Source organism: Camelina sativa, chromosome 7 (assembly GCF_030686135.1).
Source record: "Camelina sativa cultivar CO46 ecotype springtype chromosome 7, ASM3068613v1".
Taxonomy (NCBI): Eukaryota; Viridiplantae; Streptophyta; class Magnoliopsida; order Brassicales; family Brassicaceae; genus Camelina; species Camelina sativa.
Window position 1 is genome coordinate 5950233 of NC_141886.1, and position 25876 is coordinate 5976108.

The 25876-nt window shown below is 35.0% G+C and overlaps 3 protein-coding genes, 2 non-coding genes and 1 pseudogene across 8 annotated transcripts; 5 read left to right on the plus strand and 1 right to left on the minus strand.

Moving 5' to 3' along the window:
* Window positions 1-2059: 2059 nt before the first annotated feature.
* Window positions 2060-4446, plus strand: LOC147940918 (trans-cinnamate 4-monooxygenase-like). Its single transcript, XM_087457737.1, has 3 exons — window positions 2060-3247; window positions 3332-3465; window positions 3665-4446. The coding sequence occupies exons 1-3, from the start codon at window positions 2463-2465 to the stop codon at window positions 4261-4263; spliced, it is 1518 nt and encodes a 505-aa protein (XP_087313863.1). The 5' UTR covers window positions 2060-2462; the 3' UTR covers window positions 4264-4446.
* Window positions 4447-4672: 226 nt separating this feature from the next.
* Window positions 4673-10089, plus strand: LOC147940919 (uncharacterized; annotated as a pseudogene). The gene is made up of 20 exons (XR_015561556.1): window positions 4673-4886; window positions 5174-5291; window positions 5408-5430; window positions 5549-5736; window positions 5903-5950; window positions 6027-6069; window positions 6207-6382; window positions 6607-6702; window positions 6833-6887; window positions 6978-7074; window positions 7165-7357; window positions 7672-7825; window positions 7905-7942; window positions 8274-8340; window positions 8417-8518; window positions 8613-8638; window positions 8741-9037; window positions 9225-9553; window positions 9670-9719; window positions 9794-10089. The product of XR_015561556.1 is annotated as an uncharacterized LOC147940919 (transcript).
* A 3766-nt stretch (window positions 10090-13855) lies between these two features.
* On the plus strand, window positions 13856-18752 carry LOC104700440 (B3 domain-containing transcription repressor VAL1). The gene is made up of 12 exons (XM_010415962.3): window positions 13856-14570; window positions 14842-14923; window positions 15011-15112; window positions 15215-15777; window positions 15905-16001; window positions 16104-16278; window positions 16420-16496; window positions 16597-16986; window positions 17098-17147; window positions 17265-17378; window positions 17491-17549; window positions 17803-18752. The coding sequence occupies exons 1-12, from the start codon at window positions 14443-14445 to the stop codon at window positions 18372-18374; spliced, it is 2409 nt and encodes an 802-aa protein (XP_010414264.2). The 5' UTR covers window positions 13856-14442; the 3' UTR covers window positions 18375-18752.
* A 381-nt stretch (window positions 18753-19133) lies between these two features.
* TRNAG-GCC (transfer RNA glycine (anticodon GCC)) lies at window positions 19134-19204 on the plus strand. Its single transcript has one exon. It is a non-coding gene; the product is annotated as a tRNA-Gly (tRNA).
* A 2054-nt stretch (window positions 19205-21258) lies between these two features.
* Window positions 21259-21329, plus strand: TRNAG-GCC (transfer RNA glycine (anticodon GCC)). The gene has a single exon. It is a non-coding gene; the product is annotated as a tRNA-Gly (tRNA).
* Window positions 21330-21970: 641 nt separating this feature from the next.
* LOC104700441 (thylakoidal processing peptidase 1, chloroplastic) lies at window positions 21971-24670 on the minus strand. 3 transcript variants are annotated; one of them, XR_015561558.1, is made up of 7 exons: window positions 23635-24670; window positions 23247-23315; window positions 23010-23145; window positions 22801-22887; window positions 22654-22721; window positions 22401-22537; window positions 21971-22295 (listed from the first exon to the last, which is right to left on the minus strand). XR_015561558.1 is itself a non-coding variant. In XM_010415964.3 (7 exons), the coding sequence occupies exons 1-6, from the start codon at window positions 24265-24267 to the stop codon at window positions 22411-22413; spliced, it is 1053 nt and encodes a 350-aa protein (XP_010414266.1). In that variant the 5' UTR covers window positions 24268-24670; the 3' UTR covers window positions 21971-22295; window positions 22401-22410. The 3 variants fall into 3 exon arrangements, 1 of the variants encoding a protein (XP_010414266.1); XM_010415964.3 differs by having other exon boundaries at window positions 23077-23145; XR_015561557.1 differs by having other exon boundaries at window positions 21971-22537.
* Window positions 24671-25876: the final 1206 nt, after the last annotated feature.

Genomic DNA, 25876 nt, shown 5'->3' on the forward strand with positions numbered 1-25876 from the left:
CTGTTTTGAAACCACTTGAGACCAACAGTTAATTAACCAAACCAATGTACGTAACTATATTGAACGTGCATCTAATTAAACTTTGCTTTAAGAAAGAATTCATCAATAATGTATCAATAAAGAAAGAATATGTCGTATGTACATTATGTTAAAGGAATCATCATATACAATTCAGACAATAATTTTTTAAAAAATCAGATACACTAAATAATTTTTATTTGGTGCATAACTTCTTTTTTTTTTGGTCATATACACTGTAATCTTATTGCGGGTTACGATACAACGTCAACACTAATACAAATTTATGAGATTACAAACTATAGCCGGCTGGGATAAAATGAGAACCGGGAGTTTGTTGTTAATCTTTCAAAATGATGTACCACTCAACCCAGCCCCGGGCTCATACCTAGGGCGAGAGAGGCAATGGCCATAGGACAAAAAAAAAGAAAAAAAAAATTATATTGGATAGGGTCCTAAAAAAAATTATATGTCTAGGGACAAAAGTTTTTTTGAGACGGGGCTGACTCAACCACAAGAGCTGAAGAGCTTCTTGTGTCTTTTACCAAAAAAAAAAAATTGTTTCTTGTGTTGGATAGTGTGTGATCATACGTGATCATACTACATAAACCCATGTAGCTGGTAGTTTTTTTTTTTTTTTTGTAGCTGGTAGTTTTGTCTATAGAAATATTCACTTTTGTAGGACTTTGTAGGACAGACAGACTCAACTAAACAACACTATAATTGTATATATCAAAAGCATATTTTTTAATAGAAGGTATGTTATATGACTACTTTAAGCAAATACTTTGGTTTCAATATATATATATATATACTAGAATGTTACTCACGCGATATGTGGGTTAAAAAATCAAATATTTTGTATGTAAAATAATATTTTCATTAAATTATATATAAAATGTACATGATATTATTTATATATGCCTTGAAATTTTTTTTAATATTGTATATACATTTATAAGTTTATAATTTTGAAGTGTATTAAGAAAAGGACAAATTTCACAAAATGCATAAAAATAAGTTTTGGTTTCAAATTTAGCACATCAATTCTAAAATTCTAAAAATATTAAAATAGCATAATGCTTTTAATCTTATACTCTAAATACTAAATCATATCTCTTCAAAATTATACCGTAAATGTAAAATAGAAAATTAAACAAAAAAAAATATAGATAACTATTGGAAAGGGTGTAAGCTTTTTTCGGCATAATGATGGAGTTAATAAGGTTTACAGGAAAATAAACATGAGGTATGATTGATAACTCAATAAATATCAATGCGATATAAAAGTAGTCTTGCTTTTGTACAGGTTAATCTACTTGTTAATTTATACCACTTTTAACGATTGACATATATCTACCATAAAAGTATTGAGGTTACAATATTTACATATATATATATATATTAAATATTTTACGATAGGTCTCTGTAATGTTTTTTCGTGTAATGCGAAAGGATGTTGTAAAGTCTGGGAAGTGATTTCAAAGAGGCATAAAGAAGTACATGATCTTTTGACCATGTATATATGCATTACACGGTAAAATTAATCAATATATAAAGTAAAATATTTTTTTGTAATGGGGATAAAGAACTTTTAAAAACAGAAAACAAAGCAAATTTACGAAACATAAACTTAGAAATATATTGTAGCTGAAGATCAGAGGACTTGAGAGGAAAAATCTAAGGGACTTACAACTATAATATTATGAGTGAATGTTCAAAGCCAAAGAGATTCTGCTGTAGGAGTCGAGCATTGGGCTCATCTTCATTACTAAAGACTTCCAACTATAGTTTGAAAGTTAAAAAATCACATTACAAAACAATGCAAAAACGTTAAATTATGACTATCATAAAACATAATCTTTTGAAAGAGACTAATAAATATTGACAAGACTCTGATACGAAAGTAAATATATATATATATGCCATCATAGTTGATCTATAAAATAAAAAAAAACCAATGATCAAACTCTTATGTTTTTTTTTTTTGGTTTTGTTAATGAATACGTATATATTTAGTTGTTATTTAATTTATACACTCAAATAGAAAGACAAAAAGAGAAGTTTAGTAGTTGATAATAAGTAATGAAATATAATCATCTTCTCTTCCTCCTCCTACCTTCTTCAGCAAACACCTTTTTTAAAAACTTGGTGGTCTTTACCTACCCCCATCAACAACACCAAGCCCACTCACACACATCCATCACCGTTTAATCTAACGCCGTTTATCATCGTTTCACCAACTCCCTCTCCCGCACCTAACGCCGTTTTCTTTTTGCCGTTGGTTCCTCCATTCTCAAACCAAACCAACCTCTCCCTCTTTATAAAACCTTCTTCCTCTTTCACCATTTCTTCCTCAGCAGCTTCTTCTGCTTTATTTTTATTTTTCTAACAATCCAATTCGCTTCTCACCGGAATCAAATACTCAGCTGAGAGGTACAGTTATGGACCTTCTCTTGTTGGAGAAGTCTCTAATCGCCGTCTTCGTAGCGGTGGTTCTCGCCACGGTGGTTTCAAAGCTCCGCGGCAAGAAATTAAAGTTACCTCCAGGTCCTATGCCGATTCCGATCTTCGGAAACTGGCTACAAGTCGGAGATGATCTAAACCACCGTAACCTCGTCGATTACGCTAAAAAATTCGGCGATCTCTTCCTCCTAAGGATGGGTCAGCGTAACCTAGTCGTCGTCTCTTCACCAAATCTAACCAAAGAAGTCCTCCACACGCAAGGTGTTGAGTTTGGATCTAGAACGAGAAACGTCGTGTTCGACATTTTCACAGGTAAAGGTCAAGACATGGTGTTCACTGTCTACGGAGAGCACTGGAGGAAGATGAGAAGGATCATGACGGTTCCTTTCTTTACAAACAAGGTTGTTCAGCAGAACCGTGAAGGTTGGGAGTTCGAAGCAGCGAGCGTTGTTGAAGATGTGAAGATGAATCCAGATTCAGCTACTAAAGGGATCGTGTTGAGGAAACGTTTGCAGTTGATGATGTATAACAATATGTTCCGTATCATGTTCGATAGAAGGTTTGAGAGTGAGGATGATCCTCTTTTCCTTAGGCTTAAGGCTTTGAATGGTGAGAGGAGTCGTTTAGCTCAGAGCTTTGAGTATAACTATGGTGATTTCATCCCTATCCTTAGACCGTTCCTTAGAGGTTATTTGAAGATTTGTCAAGATGTTAAGGATCGAAGAATCGCTCTGTTCAAGAAGTACTTTGTTGATGAGAGGAAGTGAGTTCTGTTTTTTTTTTTTTTGGATTTTGAGTTTGGTTTTTAGGGGTTTTTTGGATATTGACATTGATGAAATCATTGCAGGCAAATTGCGAGTTCTAAGCCTACAGGTAGTGAAGGATTGAAATGCGCCATTGATCATATCCTTGAAGCTGAACAGAAGGGAGAAATCAATGAAGACAACGTTCTGTACATTGTTGAAAACATCAACGTCGCTGGTAACTATTTCTTCCTTGTAGTATACGTAATCAATCCTCTAGACGTCTCTTACTTGCATACGAAACTGGACATTAGTGTTTTAAGTGTATCCTGTAAATTCGGAGTTAGGCTCATGTAGATTGTTATTTGTCTCCCCTGAAGAGGCTAGATATTGTGTATTTGTACAGTTTTGTGATGCTGATTTCTTGATTGAAACAGCTATTGAGACAACACTGTGGTCAATCGAGTGGGGAATTGCGGAATTAGTGAACCATCCTGAGATCCAGAGCAAGTTAAGGAACGAAATTGACACGGTTCTTGGACCGGGAGTGCAAGTGACAGAGCCTGAGCTACACAGGCTTCCATACCTTCAAGCCGTGATTAAAGAGACACTTCGTCTAAGAATGGCGATTCCTCTACTCGTGCCTCACATGAACCTCCACGAGGCGAAGCTAGCTGGATATGATATCCCAGCAGAAAGCAAAATCCTTGTCAATGCTTGGTGGCTAGCAAACAACCCAAACAGCTGGAAGAAGCCTGAAGAGTTTAGACCAGAGAGGTTCTTTGAAGAGGAAGCACACGTTGAAGCAAACGGTAATGACTTCAGGTATGTGCCGTTTGGTGTTGGACGTAGAAGCTGTCCAGGGATTATATTGGCGTTGCCTATTTTGGGAATCACCATTGGTAGGATGGTACAGAACTTTGAGCTTCTTCCTCCTCCAGGACAGTCTAAAATTGATACTTCTGAGAAAGGTGGACAGTTCAGCTTGCACATCCTTAACCATTCCACAATCGTTATGAAACCAAGGAACTCCTAAAAATTTCTGCAAAAAGAAAAAAAAATGACTTTTTATAGTGATGCTTGTGAAATCTGTTGAATATTATTATTCCCCATGTTTTGCTTTTTGTGAGATGTTTTGTGTAAAATGTCTTTAAAATGCTACGATTGCAATAATCTAGTGGTGCCCATTGTTTTAAATGGACATTGATGTTATATCAAATTCAAAAGTCTCATGATTGTTGAACTATAGTCATATTAATTTGGTGGTTTCTAGGTTCTTCTAACTTCAACAGAAACCTTTTCTAAACCTGTTAAAAAACACTCATGTCATTTTACACAATTTGTTAAAAAAGTTCGATCATTTCTCTGTGGGGGAGCACAGTCGAGTAATATGGGCTAATGGGCTTTATATGGCCCATAGATATCGTACTCCACTCGCGTAGATCACGCAGCGGGAAACGAAAACACCAAATTGCAAATGGTGCTCATAAGAAATTTTCGAAATTTCGAGAAGACCGTTCGATGTCTTTGATTTTATTTCTCTTGCTTCAATTTTGGATCAAAAGATCATCGTCTTCATCGTTGTGCAGAAGCAATCATCAGATTTCCCTAAATACGCTCCGAGCTCAGATACTGTCGAAGCCTCCTCGAATTTTCGAAGTATCTCTCTATCTTCTCTCTCGATTTCACCATATTTTTTATAGAGATTTCGTAGAATCTTTACCTAGATCTGAAATTCGTCAACCTAATTATGGAATCGTTGCGTCGAATTGTTCATGGTGATGTTGATAAATTCTAATTTCTAGATCCAATGTGTAGTCCGTACAGTTCGCAAACCCTAAGTAAATCAAATTAGGCTCATCTCGCATACAATTTTTCTGGTCAGAAGCTTGATTTTAATGGAATTACAGTTTTCTGAGGCTGATTACTTCATTTTTGCTGGAAAGTTTCAGCGATTGAAGAGACAACGTTGTGGTCAATTGAGTGTTAAATTGCGAAGCTAGTGAATTCGGGATCCTAAGAATGTTGCAATGGATGGGAGGATCGAGGCGTAAAGTGGCTGCTGTGAGTGACTTTTGATTTTTCCTTTTAGAGATCCATTGTGAATTGCGTAGTTCTCTTATAATTTGTTTCAATTCTGACTTGTTATCGTTTTTATTGTGATCTCTTGCGGCATTCAGTCACATACTTCAGTGAAGAAGAGGTGTGTAAGCCCTTTCTTTCTCTGTTATGAGATTATTTTTAAATATATGGTTTCCTATTGATGATTTCGTAGACATCTAGTGCACACATTTTTGATTATATCTTTGTTGAACATGAAGGCAAAAGCAATACTTTGAGCAGAGGAGACAGCAACAAAATCAGCAGCTCACAGTTGGGTCGGAGAGATGTACTAATGATATAAACAATAGTAATCAACACCCAAGAGAACACCACTCTCTGGATATTCTCAATTTGCTCAACTTGTCAACCGCTATTCCTGAATGCAAACCTTCTTGTCCAAAAGTTGGTAAGTGTGTGCTTGTTAGGACTTCCAGCACCGTTCTGAGTGTGGTTTATAGTTCCCTTATGATTGGAGTTAGTTTATGGACCCTTCATTTTCATTATTGCTCGGACCATGACATATAATTCCCAATTTACTTTCTTCCTTTTTGTGTCACTTGTGTTAATGGAAGATCTGGATGCTGATTTCTTCAACCTGAATGACAACACATCCAGAGTAGGTAAGGTCTCCAAACTCTTGATTTATAAATCTTCTCCATTTATGATCATGTTAATATGTTATGTGTGGTGATGCAGGAAGTTCATTAAACCATAAAGCAGAACCTACTTCCTCGAAGAGGCAAGGCAGTTTTCGTTGTTTCGCTTTCATATAATGTGACTGCCCAAGTTTTCTTTCTCAGCATGTATATCCTCTTGATTATTTTGCTAATGGAACTGCACACCTTATAGAAATTTTGATGTTTCACTGTCTTACAGGGCTTTGTTTAGTCTCCCTGACAACCAGACAAAAGATTTCAACAATGCAAACACCACAACGGATGTTATGGATGCTTCACTGTCTTACAGGACTTCTTTTAGTCTCCCTGACAACCAGACAAATGAATTCAAGAAAGCAAACACCACAACGGATCTGTTGGATGGCACAGAGCGGAGTAAGTAATCACTATAACTTTGTATTGACTATTGTGTTAATATCTAGAAAGTAGAGAGGTTTACTGTATTCCGTTTTCATTCCTTTTTAACATCTATAGCATCTAGATAGGTCTGTTTCATTCTGGTTTTACTTCCCAATCACTTTTCACTGTCTGCTTATCCGAATTTTAGGCCATATGCAAGTCTCAACATTTTAGTTGATACATTATAAAATGGTTTTCAGAGTTATCTGTCTTTGATTTGGTTGGGGATGATCATACAACAACCTACAAGGAAGAACCTTCTCCGTCTGAGGCTCACATGGCATTTTCAGTTGAAGGTATAGGTCTTAGAGATCACAAAATGGTGGGAAAAGTTTAACTTACGATGTTTACCTAGATCTTGATCAGTCTTTAAGATGAGATGTCCTACTATGCCTTTCTCTTTTGACTCTTACTCTTTCCATTCAGGATTAGGTAATATAAACACGAAAACTCCAGTTAATTCTCCACATCCACCAGACAGGTGGGCAGCTTTCACGATTGGCACTTGTATGCACTTGGTTGAATTATGTACCATTTAGGATCAGTGATTGTATTAACTTGTGCATGAAAGAACGTTTGCGTACCGGTGCTCCTCTCCATGGAAGGATACTGGTCAACAAGCTAAATTGAACATCAGGGCAAGGCTCGACGACTTTGAGAAGGAAGTGGTAACAGACTCTTGTCATCTTATCTTTCACTGTATTCCTTCCATTTCTAACTTGTTTTCCAGACCCAATATTTTCATCCCCTCTTTACAGGACACAATTATTGAAAGTGGCAAAATGTTCCAAGATGACAGCCGTTATAGGTCTCCCATTGCCATACATGCTAAAAATGGGGGCAGAAAGCAAAAGCTGCTCACTTTCAGTGATCACTTGCCAAATCAATATAGCGACTCAAGAAGTTTCTTCTGCGATGCTGCAGATTTCAACAACAGCAGGTTCTCGGATGGTGAGTGGAATGGCCATATGCAAAAAAGGTTTCTTTTTCGTTTCATGCATAACCTCACCATCTATGCAACCCTTATCTTTCATGCATCTTCTATATCTTCTCTTAGTCGGTAATACCCTTCACCTTCTGCAATTTACATTAAATATAACTTGATCAAAGTAGCATTTCACTTCTTACTGAATATTCCTAGTATAAAATGTAATGAACGCAATTTCATGTTGTGTGACATGAACCCTCATCTGTTTTTTTTTTCTTTCCTTGTGAGATCAAATAACAAAAAATTTAAATTTGGTTTATTTTTCTTAATTCACTAGCTAAGTCTGCCTTTCTTGACGACCGGGAAGATGGTTTTTACTGGAACGGCGAACAGCCATGTGAAAAGGAAAGTTTGAACCCTGATTTCTTGAAATATGGCAAGGATTACACTGAGAGTTGCTCTTCTGCAGAATACCATAGGAAAAAGAAGAGGTGCTCTTCAAATCTCTCATTTTGTCACTTTACTATGGTGATACTATGCCTCTTGACATTAAAAGTCTTTGTATTTTAGGGATTACCTGGAAACGACCTGGAGGTCCAACATTAGAGGTGAGTTTAGCTCTCAACTAAATTAGGAATAACAGCGACCTGCATATATGCTTTTATCAAAGAGCTTTCATCTGACCTGATAAGTTGTATTCATAAACTAACTAGTCTAAGCGTATGTCTTTAGGAAGTTCATTGACTCTTTGTTTCAAATCATTCTTGGAAGTTCTAAATTAAATTATATCTTTTTGATTCATTAATTCACTTGCTTTCAGTATCTCATAGCTTCATCTATTGTTGGTGTGTGACGTTGGAGAGACATGTATCTACATACTTGTTGGAGTTACTTTTTGGCCTGTTTATTTGTTGAATCCTTTATTTTTCTGTATTTCAGATTCACCAACTCGAAGATCACATCTTCTAGAAAGGAATATCGATCATCCAGGTTTCACTAAGGCAGCGTAAGTCAATTCCTTATATTGCATCGAGCCATTTTTCTAACTCATGCTGACTGAACTTGCCACAAATAACATCCAGTTATTTCAAAACCCCTGACTTTGATTTTGACAATGAGTTTGACCAACCGGTTTGGTCGTCCATTGTACCTGAGGAAGATAAAGACAGCCTTAGTTTGCGTAGGTAAGCATTTTCAATATGTCTCTTTCTGATTGTGATTCATATGCTCAATATTGAATGAACTGCAATCCTGACGCCACCTCACTTTTCCTAACAGCGAAGAATCTTGCTCATCTAGTGCAGGTATTGATCTTTCTGAAGAATTCTTATGTACACATGTTATGATTTTGCAAGCATTCAGTTTTTCTATAGTACTGAACTGTCACTGCTCCTTAATTTTGTCAGTTTGGACCAATGAAACCCATAATTCACAGTTTGAGACCACAAGAAGACAAAGGAAAAGGGAAACTAATTCGTTTTGCAACCTTGGAGACCGGAAGTATCTGAATAATGACCTTTTCCAAGACTCGTGGGAAGATTGGGATGTGAATGATCAACATATGAAGAGACAAGCTGGGCCTGGAAAGCAGGTTAGACTATCAAACCCAGGAAATTTAAAATCTACCAGTCAGAGAGGAGGTGGTCTAGACACGTCTTACAATTGGTTTGCAGAAGGGTTTACATCTGCAGCCATAAGCTCAGGTTTGCCTTTACTTTGTTATCAGAAACATCTTCAATGGATTGCCCATCATCCTGTCTCAATCCACGGTGCAGAGATCTTATATCTAGGACCATAGAATATCAATTTGGATCTGGTTTCGTACTTATAACATAATCAATATCTTGGCGATCTCTCACATGTAAATTCCTGTATTAACTTCTGTCACAGATATTACAAGTGAGAGGGATAAGCCATATCATTTCCTAAACCCTGAGCTTGGTAGCTCGAACTGGTGTCCATCTCGTGCCCCTGATTCTATTCCGGAAACATGGGTTCCCAAGTTTTCAGTAGGAGGCACTGGAGATGATGATGATGAAGACGACTATGTAAACCGTTTATCAGCAAACCGTAGATCAAAACTAGCAGGAGACACAAACGGTTTCGAGAATGACTCGTTATCAGAGAACGATAATGAGCAAAGCAGAGAAGTGAATGACCCAAAAAGTCAGGGAGATGAGACCTCGCCATCCGTTGCAAAGAGCCTCAGACGAAAATGAGTATGTACGGTGAACATTGTCACACACTTCTCGTACAATCTGTTCGCAAATACCAAAATTCCATAATTAAATCTCAATCCCCCCTAACACATGGAGAATGTTTAAATTGTTTTTAGATGTAACCCCAACAAGGTAGTCATGGAAGCTAAGCATCAAGGGAACAGAGGTAAACTGAATTTTGATTCCTGGGATTATTCATTTATTTGTTTATTATTAGTAGAAGAAGCTAACTTGAGATAGAATCAGGAGAAAGGACAAGTAGAGACTCGTTCCAACAACTGATAATGCTGGAAAGACGCACACTTCAATTCGTTTCTTTTAACAAGACATTGCTCCTTGACTCTTTAAAAACTTAGGTAAGTATTCATATACACATCTCTTTAGTTCAAGTTATCACCAAATCTGAATTCCAAATTTCAGATGTTTCATGGGGATATTATATAAAGGAATGTGCCATTTTGATATATATTATCATTGAGCATGCAGACAGATTAAAAAATCAACCATATCATCAATATATCATGTTGTCTTGTCCATATAGCGTTTGTACCTACCTTTACATGCAACCGTGTTTGTCACAACCCACGTTCTGTCTTTACTACTATTCGAGCCGTTTTTGTGGGTCTATAGACTATAGTTCATGAAGGCAAATATAATCACGTAAAACATGTTTCTGACGAAATTTAGGTAGACATGTTTGTGCAGCGGGTATTGCGAATGTTTATATTTTTGTCTATTTTAAAGGTTCCAAATTAAATCCTATCTCTAACATTAAAACTTGTCGTTGATTTTGTTCTACATACTCGCAAGAATATATATGGCTTATACATGACATATTTTTATCTACATATGGGATATTGGAGTAAATAAAGTTGATAATGCTTACTTTTTCTATAAAAGTGTCGTCTACTTTATAGATTTTTAGTCAATGTTGCATATACTTTAAATTATATGGAGCTAATGAGATGTCTTGATATTAGTATTATAATTATATTTTTATTAATAAAAAGAAAAAAATGTCTGTTGCAAGCTGGGAACGTGAGCCCCAATTACAGCTGGTGTGTATCATGCATTATTGCAGTTTCTATCAGTTGATTCTATTTCTTACATGCCGTCCTACAAAGTCCTTTGCATGTTAATTACTTTAAAAAATATGCTAAGTAAGTTGTTAAATTCTCAGTATACGTTTAGAAAGAAAAAAATACATGGTTATGATGTATGTACTTAAACCCGACTGGTAAATTAGTTGGTCATCATCCAAATTACGAGTTTGAATAGCAATGATATTGACAACAACGTAATTCAGCGTGCTTCGGTCTCGGGCTAAAAAAATATGAAGGTCTAGGTGACTAGGTAGGTCTTTGATTATTTTGGTTTTTTCAAAAAAGTAATTAAGAATATTGCGGCTGTTTGATTCTCATGTGCAACATGTGTGGTACGAGATTGATACTTGTTACGTTAGCGAGTATCTCTTGATGACAACTACTCTAAGAAGTGGTTTCACATGGCCAAACGTTTTTAAAAAGCGGAGCTTAATCATATCAAACTCGAGAATTTAGCACTTGTTAACTTATATATCATGTATGTAACTGAAACTAATCATTGGATTGGATTTACAAGTCAAGGTTATATCTTTCATAGGATATGGTGATTTTTGTTTTTGTGAAGTATCCGAATGTTTCCAGTAACTTTAATTTTTAACAATATATATTCGAAATTGTCAGTTGTAGAATTATATGGCAACACGCAAAGTGAAAAAAGTTGAAGAAGTTCATACGTGCTTTGAATTATATAGTTTTTCATACAAAAAAGAAAGAAGAGAATTATATGGTTTTAAATTTTATAATCTAGTTGTAATCATATGATGTCAATCTCTATATAAATCTAGTGGTTCGGATTATCCAAGTCAGTTTCATGAAATAAATTTTGGGTGAAAAGGATTTAATAGAAGGATAAGGGGAACGTGGCCCTGAGACAATATTATATCTTGTGCATGGTAAAATCAAGATAATTTCTATATAAAAATATGGAAAAATCCAAAAAGGGAAAACGTCTATATATTTTGCTATCAACAAGAAAATCCCATAGATACAGTAATGAAAATTAGGAAGATAGAATACCATTTCTTATTTTTTAGTATTTTTACCAGACTCTGACGTTTTTCACCGGGTTAAAATTAGAAGTTACTTACTTGTTTCCATACTATTCATTCAGTAGTTACACTTACAAAGCTTACAAGGTCAAAAGGTGTAAAAAGCGTAGTAGGCTAAAAAGCTCAATAGAATGATAGTAGAAGTTTCTAACAAAAAAAAAAAATAGCGATTTCAAAACATATGGTGTCATTTTTGTTATATTTATTATTATTATTATTTTTTAATTTGGTAGGTTGTTAGATCTAAATTTTGAGTTCCTATATAAGATACAAAAGATTAAAGATTTTAATGGAAAATAATAAGTGAGTTATCATGTGATGTTAAAATGTGGCAAAATGTCAAAGAAAAACATGATATATTTATTAGTCAACCGCAGATGAATCAAAGTATATGGTGTTATTACAATCCCCCATTGTATACCCATCTATTACAATCCCCCATTGTATACCCATCTATGTAAGCAATAAATTTCACTTTATGGGGTCATCTATTTTTTATGTTTTGTTTTCATATCTTTTTAAATTCGGTATTATATCTAGTATTATATATATTTATCATAAATTGTTTATCTACCTAGGGCATAATCTTAATCATCCAATAAAAATTATGCTTATCTTACGCACGATCTTAGTCATCCAGTATGATTCATGCTTGTCCAGCGCACGATATTAGTCAATTTTAAAGTTTATGGTAAAATTTAAATTTGGTTAGAATACATATACAAAGAATGATATATTGACTATACAGTAGATACATGTACGCAATCAAAAATTTATATTATAATTTTTTATTAAATAAGTGCAAACAATATAATATTATTCTCTATTTGTACAACAATTTTATAAATTTTATAACCTTAATATCTGGTTATTAACAATACTTTTTTATACAAGAATGAATTATGAAATAAATTGTAAATTTTCTGAAAGATCACCAAGTTTTCTTAAAGAGTCGAGTTAAGCATCATTTGATTGTGTCTTGGTTATGAGTGGACAGTATTTGAGGCAATCACATAGAAACCAAAATACACATGCAAAATGTGATTTCTTAAGAGTAAGAGAACCTCGCAAGTCAAAAGCAAAAAGAAGAACCTCGCAATTCTTTTTTTGTGTGCATGTGTGTTCAAGTGTCATGCATGCATTCTATATATTTATGATATGATCATAAATAAATAATTATGTTTCTAAATAAATTATAATATTCCCAAATTTTACAATCCCCATTGTATACTCATCTATGTAAGCAATAAATTTCACTTTATGGGGTGGTCTATTCTTTATGTTTTGTTTTCATATCTTTTTATATTTGGTATTATATCTAGGAATATATATTTTATCATAAATTATTTATCTAGCTAGCGCACGATCTTAGTCATTCAATATGAATCATCATCATCTAACGTGCGATCTTAGTTATCTAATATGAATCCTGCTTATCCAGCGCACGATATTAGTCAATTCTAAAGTTTATGGTAAGATTCAAATTTGGTTAGGATACAAATATAGAGAATGATATATTGACTATACAATAGATACATGTATGCGATCGAAAATTTCTATTATAATTTTTTTATTAGATAAGTACAGACAATATAATATTATTTTCTATTTGTATAACAATTTTATAGAATTTATAACCTTAATATCTGATTATTAAAAAAAAAATTTATACAAAAATGAATTATGAAATAAATTGAATTTTTTTTCTGAATGATCACCAAGTTTTCTTAAAGAGTCGAGTTAAGTCTGATCATTTGATTGTGTCTTGGTTATGAGTGGAGAATATTTGAGGCAATCACATAGAAACCAAAATACACATGCAAATTTTGATTTCTTAAGTTAAGAGTAAGAACCTCGTCAAAATAGAAAAGAAGAACCTCAGCTCGCAAAGTCTTTTTGTGTGTGTGTGCATGTGTGTTTAAGTGTCATGCATGCATTCTATAGATTTATGATATGATCAAAAAGAAATAATTAGTTTCTAAATAAATTATGATATTCCAAAATTTTATTATGTAAAGTACCTAAAATAGCAGAATACATATAACCAAATATTTAAAACCTACGTCATAATATTCTTATTTCCAAAATATATGATTCCTACCAACCCTAATTTTCATGCCTATATAAATCAATAAAAAATCTCAATCCCAACATCAAAAAAAAAAAAAAAAAACTTTTAAGTCTTTCACTTTGTGTCTCTCCCTTCTTCTACTACTAAATCTCTCTCTGGTTACTTTTGTGTCTTTGTAAAGTCTTCATCAAGTGTCGTGCATGCATTTTTATGCGTTTCGTACTCTCTTGCATGCTCTCTCTCTTTCTCTCTCTATCTCACCCATAATCCTAATTTTCACATCGAAGAACTAAATTATAAAAAAAAAAATCACCCAAAAAAAAAAAAAACCAAAAAAAACCAAAACCTCGTTGCCTTCTTCTTCTTCTTCTTCTTCGCCGTTACAGTCCTCTTCAATTCGCCGTCTAAAAAAATCTTCTCTTTTTTAATCTCCCCGCCGGTGTTTTCACACTCCTTTTTCACCAACAATCCTCTGATCTCTCTGTCTCTCTACATGGCTTCGATTTCGACCCACAACGTCGATGCATGTTTCCATGACTAAAGTCTAATCCTTTTTCAATTTTAAAATCAATTCACGTCGATTTCATCTCCGATTCGGTGTTCTAGTTCTCTTAGGGATTTACGATTTTGGGGGAATTGGGATTCGAATTCGAAAATCTAGGTGTGATGTTTGAAGTCAAAATGGGGTCAAAGATGTGCATGAACGCTTCATGTGGTACGACCTCTACTGTTGAATGGAAGAAAGGTTGGCCTCTTCGATCTGGTCTCCTTGCTGATCTCTGTTATCGTTGCGGGTACTCTCTCATTCTCAATCTCAATCTCAATCTCTCTAATTTGTTCGATTCTTGAATCAAAGTCTCGATCTTTTTCATGACCCTGTTCTTGTATTCTTGATTCCTCTGTTTTTGATTCCTTGGTTTTGCGTATTGTGTTGTTGTGTTTTGACTACGTAGATAGATGGGTTTAATCTATAAATAGCACAAAATATGTGACTTTGGTACATAAAAGGAATAAAATTTTGAGAGAAGAATTGATTGGTCGTTGTAATGATTTTTTATCATATAGATCTGCATATGAGAGTTCTCTTTTCTGTGAACAATTCCATAAGGACCAATCTGGTTGGAGGGAATGCTATTTGTGCAACAAGGTTCGATTTGTGAAACTGTATGAATATATGTTTTCTCTTTATCTCTGCAATTTTTGTTATTCTTATTGAAGTTTTCTGCAATGACAGAGACTACATTGTGGATGCATTGCTTCTAAGGTAATGATTGAGCTTATGGACTATGGTGGTGTTGGTTGTAGTACTTGTGCTAGCTGCCATCAACTCAATTTGGTGAGTTTTTTTTACTAGCCTTGGTTTACTCGTTTTGTAGTATATATTCAAGTTGTTTGTTGTTCTAATGATTATGTCTTTACATTTACTAATCTTTTGCAGAATAAGAGGGGTGAGAATCCAGGTGTGTTTAGCAGATTGACAATGAAAGCGTTAGCTGATAGGCAACATGTGAACGGGGAAAGTGGGATGAATATTGAGGGAGGAAGAAACGAAGCAGATCTCTTTTCTCAAGCCCACAGAGGTGAGGCTCAGCCACTAGTCATGAGCGGGGATAAAAGAGAAGAGTTCATGCCTCACCGTGGGTTTGGTAATACCACCACCGGGTACAGGCTGGATGCTGGGGAAATGCATGAATCATCACCGTCACAGCCATCTTTGAACATGGGTTTGTCAGTACTTCCATATAGCCCATCTTTTTCAACCGAAGGTATCGAGGGAAAGAAACACATTGGTGCTTCTTCTCAGTCCAACATGGTCCATTGCTCTGCCTCTAACATTCTGCAAAAGCCGTCAAAACCTGCTATGTCAACTCCTCCTGTGGGTAGTAAATCTGCTCAGGCCCGGATTGGAAGGCCTCCTGTCGAAGGGCGAGGGAAAGGCCATTTACTTCCGCGGTATTGGCCTAAATATACAGATAAAGAGGTTCAGCAAATCTCTGGAAAGTATCCTTTTATTTGCTTCTTCTCTGCTTTCAATATTTTTTTTGCCAATGTTTACTTCCGCGGTATTGGCCAGAACTTATTCTATACAGACTTCTGGTAACTCCAATGTTTATCTTAACAATCTTAGCTTGAATTTGAACATTGTACCTCTTTTTGAGAAAACTCTCAGTGCCAGTGATGCTGGTCGCATTGGTCGTCTAGTTCTTCCAAAAGCTTGTGCAGAGGTAACTTTCCCATATATATATGGTGCTGTCTTCTCTTCTTTTTTTTCGCGTGTTTCTTTATCTTGGAGAGTTATGACTTTATTGGCATGGTTGTATATATAGGCATATTTTCCTCCAATTAGTCAATCAGAAGGCATTCCTTTGAAAATCCAAGATGTGAAGGGTAAGGAGTGGACGTTCCAGTTCAGATATTGGCCTAATAACAACAGTAGAATGTATGTCTTGGAAGGTGTCACTCCTTGCATACAGTCCATGTTGCTACAGGCTGGTGATACAGGTACTTCTCCCGTAGCTTTATAATATAGTTTTACATCAAAGCTTCAGGATTTTGTTGGTACTTACATCAAAGCTTCATGAACCATTCAAAAACTGTTGGTTTTTTTTTCCTCATTGTGTGGCTTTCTTTTCACCTGAACAGTAACTTTCAGTCGAGTTGAACCTGGTGGAAAACTAATCATGGGTTCCAGGAAGTCAGCTAATGGTGGAGACATGCAGGTTTGGTTTCTATGAACTGGCTTTTGCAGGAATGTGCTGTTTTTTTTTTTAATATTCTGCTTTAGCTCCATTCTTATCCGGTTCCAATATTTGTAACCAGGGTTGTGGTGTCACCAACGGTACTTCAACTGAGGACACATCATCGTCTGGTGTTACAGAAAACCCACCCTCCATAAATGGTTCCTCGGGTCCCTCAGTAATACCAAAAGAATCGAATGGTATGCCTGAGAATTTGAGCTCACCTTATGGTGGTAGTAGTAGCACAAAGAATGAGAATAACGGGGGCAGGATAGGTGATGATCCTACACGAGTTAAAGAGAAGAAGAGAACGCGAACCATCGGGGCCAAAAATAAGAGACTTCTTTTGCATAGTGAAGAGTCTATGGAGCTGAGACTCACCTGGGAAGAAGCTCAGGACTTGCTTCGTCCCGCTCCTAGTGCAAAGCCTACCATCGTCGTCGTTGAGGAGCATGAAATTGAAGAATTTGACGTAAGTGGTCCACCTTGTTAATTTTCTTACTAACAATGGGTTTCATGTGATTTACATTGTTGTACTGGATTACTCTTAGTTAACTCATAGTTCTTTTTAATGTTATTACAGGAACCTCCTGTCTTTGGAAAGAGGACTATAGTCACTACAACACCTTCAGGGTAAGTTCTTTATATGAACGGAAACATACATTATCATATGAATTATATCCATACTTGCACTTGGTGCTTATCTCCAGCTTGCAAGCGATTTTTTAACAAATGTCTTTTGTGGTCCAGTGAACAAGAACGATGGACATCTTGTGACGACTGCTCGAAATGGAGAAGGTTACCTATAAACGCTCTTCTTCCCTTCAAATGGACATGTATAGACAATGTTTGGGACGCGAGCAGGTAAGAAATTTCACTATTTTTTCTATCTCGTGACACCTGAATCAATATTCATTTTAGGTTTTTAATCTTGAGGTCCTGTCGCTGTAACGAATAAAATATACATTGGTGATAGGTGTTCATGTTCTACACCGGAGGAGAGTCTGAAGGAACTTGAGAATGTTCTTAAAGCAGGTGAAATCTATTCTACTTTGGCCTCTCATGGTTCCTTGTCATTAGCTTATTGCATTAGAGTGAGAGACTGTTTCCTAGTAGTTGTACTGTGAGCATAGTATTGTTGGGCGTTGGTATAAAAACGTCAGGATATGTATCTGTTATGTATCCTGCAAATTCGTTTTATGAACGCAGCTTACTGTACGTGTACTCAGCTTATTGAGAATCTCTCAAGTCTCAAAGACACTAACTGTCTGTTTGTGTATTTGTGTAGAGTACAAGAAGAGAAGAACTGGGGAAAGCCAGGCAGCAAAAAGTGAGCAAGAACAGTCTGGTTTGGATGCACTAGCGAGTGCAGCAGTCTTAGGAGACACAATAGGCGAGCCAGAGGTTGCAACCACAACCAGACATCCAAGGCACCGGGCTGGATGCTCTTGCATTGTGTGCATTCAGCCACCAAGTGGGAAAGGTAGGCACAAGCCCAACTGCGGGTGCAACGTGTGTAGCACCGTGAAGAGAAGGTTCAAGACGCTTATGATGAGGAGGAAGAAGAAGCTGTTAGAACGCGATGGACCAGCAGCGGAAGATAAGGAGAAGAAGGACATGGAACAGGCTGAGTCTGATAAGAGTAAGGCAGAGAAGGAGGCGAACTCAGCGAGGATAGATCTGAACAGTGATCCATACAACAAAGAAGATGTTGAAGCTGTTGCGGTGGAGAAAGACGAGAGTAGAAAAAGAAAAATAGGGGAGAGTTCAGGCGAGGCTCAAGACGGTGATGGTTTAGGAGTTAAGGAGTTAGAAGGAGAGGCTGAGAAAATTGGTGAAGATCCGAGAGGTTCAAGCTGATATGGAAGGAAAAAAGGGAAAGACCAAAAGCTGAGGACAGTGTAGAAGAAGGAGTGAGAATGAGAGAGAGGTACAGTTTTGTGTTTGATTATGTTGTGTCATAGTTGTAGGAAAAATAAGTTTTAGGTTCAAGAGTCAAGACCTTAGGTTCAAGAGTCAAGACAACCAGAAATGATCCGTCTTTTGTTTTTGTAATTTTTTTTTCTTTTTCAAATGGTTTGTGGTGAGTTTAGTATGTTATGTCTCCATTAATGTGGGTTTTTGTAGAAGGCAAATAGAGCTTAATGGCTTGGTGATGTAACATTTGAATTTCTTTTTATTGTTTCCAACCTCACATGGAATTGGCATTAGGATTTAATTAAGGATCATTCTTCTTAATTTATTGTCTCTTATCATTCGATTTTCAGGGTTATGAAAGAAAATAAATAGTGCTAAGCTTATATAAGAAGATGTGGTACACAATCAGATTGAGCTAATTTCTACACTTTTGAAACCCACATTAAAAAAACGGTAGTTTCTTTTGGCTACCGACAGAATTAAAATTGATAGACAGATTTATTGGCAGGATAGATTTTGTAAATATGTTCTTTTATACTATAGTTTTTTTCAGTTTCAATAACAATGAGTTTACAATTGCATAGCTTTGAGAAGAATATCTTCAATCTCATCTCAAAATTTTTCTTTCATATTTTACAATTAGTCTCGTTACAGTAGAAAATGAGTGTACTTTATTGTATTTATCCGTGTTAAAGCATCAAAGCACCAGTGGTCTAGTGGTAGAATAGTACCCTGCCACGGTACAGACCCGGGTTCGATTCCCGGCTGGTGCATTTTTGAGCTGTGATGAATTTGGTTTAGCGTTGGTTGGGTCCTTCGCATTCTCCTGAACTTTCGGTTGAGAAATGCCACACTCTGAGCTTTTCATATTTTTTTTCCTTTTGTTCTGTAATAATTTAAAGTTACTAACTTACTAATCAACTCAAGTTAAATAATATGTAACAGAATACTAGGGTTGCAAATTTAAACATGCCAAGTAACAAAATACTTGGCAGCATTTATTCTTCGATTATCAGAATGTGGCATTGATAGGATTGGCCTTTCAAGCAGTCGTTTATTTACTCTGGAAGGAGCGAAATTTAAGGTTATACAATGCGGTTTCCCGACCCCCATGCATATTGATTAACGAGACCAAGGTCATCATCCGAAGTCGCTTGGAATCCTTCTCAAGATCTCAGGTCCCAGGTTTCATTTCACAAGATCCGGAAGATACAACATTAGTTACATGGTTTCAGTTGTTTCAAGACTAACATGTTCTCGAGGTGGTCACTTGTTCATTTGTTTTTCCTTTTTTTTGTATCTCTCTTTATTGTGTAGGTGTTACTCATATAGGAGGCACTGTTGTATGAACCGATATCCCATTTAAGAAGTATAAGGTATGAAATGAAAGGTTTTTTTTTTAAAGAAAAATTTAAACATGATCGTAACGTTCACAATTTTGCTTCTTTACAACACAAATGTTTTCAAAAATATTTTTTCAAAAACTCAAAACAAAATATTTTTACAAATACTCAAAACAAAAATAAATAGTTAAATACCCTTTTGTTTGACAATTTTAAACACACAAATATTAAAGACTGATTACAAAAATGCTCAGAATAGATTATATATGTATTATATCTTCCAAATTGATATGCATTTAAAGAGTTCATTTTTGAGAGTCAAAGCTTTTGTTGCGGTTGTCTCCGAGGACAAAGATTTAGCTTTTTGGAACAAACTGCAAAAAATTCATGAAAAGCAAACCTTTACAGCAGTCTGATTCTTTTACAAGGATGAACAAGTCGTTAATTACAAGTTACTAACTATTTGTTCCATTTAATATGCCATTGGCTCCAAAAACGTTTTTTATTTATTTATTATAATTTAATATTAAATTCAAAAAAAAAAATGCCATTGACTCCAAGGAAAACAATTTCTACACGAACCTTGAAAAAAAAAAGTTCTCATCAATTTATATTTCAACCTCATCGAAGTACTCAAATATGTTAGCATTAAATTTTGTTTTTTATGTTAATAATATAGTCTCCTTCTTACTTCTTTTCATTATCATATTTAAATTTTTTCCACATTTTTTTATACTCTTAAGTTTTATTATGTATACTAATATTTGAATACTAATAAGTTTCTTACCAAAATTTGAATATTTAAAAATTCAAAGGAAGAAAATTATTGATGATCTAAAGAGCTTATTAAGATAGAAAAGAAAACATGAAATGAAGTAGCTCATTGAGACACTTTATTTAAGTGCAAAGACCAAAGAAGGATATTTTAGGTTTTTCTTCAAAACTAATAAGATTTTGATTATATTTCATAAAATAATTGAATATTGAGGCATTGAAACTTCTCAAAGGACAACTTTAGTTATATTCATCAATGTCTTACACCACATATATGAGAAGCTCTTGCTCCAACATTTGGTAACACGGGTTTAGATGAGTTTCTCGTAAGACAGTTCAATCTTAGACTTCTTATAATCTTATTGATCCTCTAATAAAAAGTCTTTTCTGTCAATGTTTTTTTTTCCAATACTATTTGTATTGAAATTCATGTAGTGTCAATGATTCATGAGATCTTGCCCTTTTGGTGAATGGACAAAAAATGGATGACATATTTAGTAAAATAGTAATTTGCAATGTCTTTTAATAAAGAAAAGGAAAAGGTTACACAATTTGACATGTAGAAACTGATTTCCATCTTGTATCCTTAGGAACTGGGTGAAAGTGAATTACCATCTGGTAAGCATGAAATTGGAGCTGCCTCGTTGTTTGCTCAAAGACAAAATTAATGTTTGGTATTATTATTATAAGTTTATTTAAATAGACAAGAAGCACCAGTGGTCTAGTGGTAGAATAGTACCCTGCCACGGTACAGACCCGGGTTCGATTCCCGGCTAGTGCATTTGAGCTGTATCATCAAGGTTTGTGTAGAACCAATTCTCAATGTTTCCAATAATTTTGAGAAACTCATAAGATCCATTACTCACTCATGTGACATATGTCATTTTCTAAGTTGTTAAAATTTGTTATAATAAATTAACTCCATAAAAAATTTAAAATCTTAATTAAATAGTTTATTTGATATTATTTGTTATTTTTTTTATTTTTTATAAATCATAAAATAAAACTAGCTATTTAACAAGTTCCATTTTGCATAATATTATTTAGTTCATATTATTTTAAAGTAATATTAGTTGATATTATATAAAATATAACTAATTAATAAAATTAAATATATTTAATAAATAATTTAGTTTGTTTATAAAATATTAATAATGTTAAGATAAAATACAAAATAACAAAATAAATATTCAAATAAAATTATCTTAAAATATAAAATTATATTAAAAATAATAATATTGTAAGAATGAAAAACTTATTGGATTTCTCACTCCAATGGACATACAAAATTAATCAAAAGTTCTCAAATTTCTCTACACTAAAAAAACTAATATTATATTAGTGAGAAATTCATTTGAGTTTCTGCCAATGCACATGCTCTAACATAGTCGTCCTGTATAATACAGACTAATGTTCAAAATATTAAGATATAACACTTTACTTATTATCATAACAAAAAGATTTCATATTTTTTCTTACAACAACACGGGTAAATTACACACACGATCCTTTTCTACAAAACTCAAAAACAAAAACAAAAAAAAAACCCTTTCGTGTTTGACAATTGCCTATACGGCTTTACAACAGTGTCTTGAATTCAGGGTTTAACACACAACAATCACAGTAAAGCTTTCTTATCTTTTCTTTGTTTGCATCTTCCATTCCTTTTATACACATAATTTCTCCGGCTTCCCGACCATCTGCTAAGAGAACCAGATGTCGATCCATAACGATACAGAGTATGTATCTGCAGATATCGTAACGTGTTGAGTTTTCAGTTCCAAGTGTACCCAATTCTGACCAGACTGGTTTTGCACAATCTTGTGCTTTAATAATATTAAGAAGCATCCACCTTTATTTTGTCATGAAACTGCAACAACAGGTCCCTTTGGGATAGCTTGGTCGTGGTATATGGTGTCTGATACTTTGCTCGGTGGCCAATACCGGAACACAGATCTTCCAATGATGTTCTCTATTGGAAGCGGACCCCTGCATTAACACATTCACCATTAGTATCAATGCGGACGCACACTATTACAAAGACTGCTCATAATAGATAATATGTATTTGATCCTCAAAACTGATTTTGGATTTTAGAGAGTTACCAGTTGTGAGAGTCAAAACTTTTGTTGCGGTTGTCTCCAAGGACGAAAACATAACCTTTAGGGACATACTGCAATTAAACATGTGAAGCAAAGCTTATCAGCAGTCTGATACTTAACAAGAATAAATAAGTGGTAATTACAAGTTACCATTGGTTCCATTCCATACGACATTGGCTCTAAGACAAAATCTTCTTCTTGTACAATGTCATTTACAAGGAGCTTCCCATCACGAATCTACATAGTACACAATGCACAGGTTAGACAGTTGTTTGATAAAAAAGACAGAAAAAAGGGTTGGGTACATTTCTGAGAAAACTTTTTTTGTCCAACAAATCCTCAACAAAAGCAATACCGACCGAGTGAACAAAGACTTCAATGGGTGAAAAGGATCAATCAACAAGTGGATTGGATATAAGGGCTTACTTCAACCCAGTCACCTTCACTTGCCACTATCCTTTTTATGTAAACATCATTGCAACCGTACCCATGTTCCTACAATTCAAAAGGAGAACAACATTTACTTAATTCACAATTCAAGATGCCATACACAGATTGAAACATCTGATGCAAAAAAGTTTGAAACTGTGACCTACCAGCAAAATTGGAGGAGCCTTGAAAATTACTATATCTGACACCTCTGGCTTCCTGAAAAAGTAGGAAACCTGACCAGCAACACCAAGGCAAAAAAACTCATCAGTTTAGTCATAAGAAACTATAAGAATCTCATTCAAAAACAACTAAAAATATCAAGTTACAGTCTAGCAAATTGCCTATGGAGCAACCTTCACATCAATGCCATCAAGCTTACAAGAACAATATGTCCACACTCAATAAAGCATACGATTATCATACAACTACTCCATCATAAACATGCAAGAATGAAGTAATTTCAGAACAGGCTAAAAGTCACCATCCAATTCCATCATCTATGAGTACAATCAAAATCATAGCAATTATAGATAACAAGCTCAGAATTGGTACCTTCTCCGCCATAACACGATCACCAACGTCCAAGGTAGGGTACATAGACGCAGAAGGAATAGACTTTGGCTCAGCAAGAGCCGATCTGAAGAGGATAGAGACAGTAACCGCCGTGAAAGCAGCCTTAGCATCCTCAGAACAGATACCCAAAAGCTTATTAACCCATCCACTTCCTCCTCCACTCCTCGAATCCTTACCACTAAACTCCTGCTCATCATCATCATCACCACCACCACACGCCGTTCCTCCTCTGTCCACATCAATATCAGGAGCCTTCTTCATCCATTTCGACCCGTGAAGAAACGGAATAATAGAAGAAGCCTTGAAAGACGAAACCCCCAAAACATTTAACGACGACGACGACGACTCATGAGCCGACGTTGACCTCAAGATCGAGATCAAACCCATCACAAGCGGACTTTGACTTCCTTCTCTGATGAGCTCCCTCGCGACGCTACCATACATGGACGCAGATCGAGTCGGAGATCGATCGAAATCACGCTTGTTGGTGAAGAACCGAGGACGAACCAAGGACTTGAAGCAGCAACGAAGATCGCCGCCGGGATCCACACGGGTCCCGGCGAGATTCCGAGCAACATGGGTGGAGTAGGTGAAAGTAATTCTAATCGCCATAAGTACGAGTCTTAAGAAGAACTTGAGCAAGTAAGGGTAAATTGAAGTGTCGTAAAGCGAAACCTTTTCAGATAAAGAGAGACTCAGAAGAACCAGTAACTCATTCTTAATCAGTCGATCAGTAAATTGAAAGCAGAATCGACGAATTGAAAAGGTCGAACTATGTCCGACGAGGTGGATTCGCCGGCGAAGGTTTCGAGAAGGAAAACGCGTTAAAGGTGGAGACTTTAGAGAGAGGGAAGATCTGGGTATCCCTAAAGGGCAGATCTTTTGAGTTTAATCAAAGGAAGCTTCTTCGTTGGTAGAGAGAGAGAGAGAGAGAGAGAGAGAGAGGGTGGTGGTGAGTTTATCTGAGATGAACTCTTTTTTTGTTTATTTTAAAATTAATTTTTGCAGAAAAGTCAAAAGTTTGACCCAAGAAAAGGAAGAAGAAGGAGATGAGTCAAACTCGGCTGCTGGGCTTTTATGGGCCGCACGATCTCGTTATTTGTAATGCCGTTGTAAAATAACGGACACATTAACTAGTGGGAGGTTTTAGTATGTCTTTAAAATATTTTAGCATGCTCGTCGTTATTTATATCATTATATGTTGAGTGCGTGAGGTCAACGATGACGAAACAAACAATGTCAACGCTGATCAGTTTTATGATTTATTGATTTTAGATTAAATATGTTAATTTACGTAGAGAATATGCTTAAAATACCATGGCTTAATCAAGTTTTGAGTTTTAAAATACGGAGCCGGACCAATGAAATGGGGCCCTATACAAATTAAGAAAAAGTTGCACTTTTTTTTGTTGTAAAATATCAAGTTTTCTAGGTAAAATGACATTATACTTTCATAATATCAAAACCTACAAAGTAAAAATATATCATTTAATAAAAATCTTATATTAAAAATATATTACTATAAAATCTTTAAAAATAAACTAAAAAAAAACTTCAATTTTTTAAAAAGATAACCATTTTTTACTTTTTCTATTAAAAATTTTCATCAAATTTCCTACTTATCATTCATATATAACACCAAAAAAATAAAAAAGTGGAGCCCCTTCAAAGTGGGGGCCCATTTAAATGTTTCAAAAACATGTGCTCAAGTCCGGCTACCATAACTCTTCTAAATTTCCTAATTGTATATGTCTAGCAAAAAAATGAAAAAGAAGGGGGAGGTATTGGTTTAGGATTTAGAAAGAATTTTAATGACTTTAAAAAGTTAGGTAAATATGTTGTTATTCAATCAAGACTTTTTAAAACTCTTTAAAAATTTGGTGTTATTGGTTGTGGATTTGTAAAAAGTTATCTAAAATCTTGATAAATCTAGTGTTATTGGATTAAGAGTTTTTTAAAGTCATTAAAAGTTTTATGTTATTCAAGTAAAACAAAAGAATCTTGGATTGTTAATGAATTCAAATTTTATGTTATTGGTTTAGGATTTTATATCATTTCCTTCATAACAAAAGTCATGAAAACTCTTTCATCAAATAGAAAGATTTTACAAGATTAGAAATAACAAATCAGCAAGATTTTAAAAAACTTCCTAAACAATCTCTTAGAATCTTTCATTTTTAACTTTCAATTTTCTATGATTCTAAAAATCAGCAAGAACATA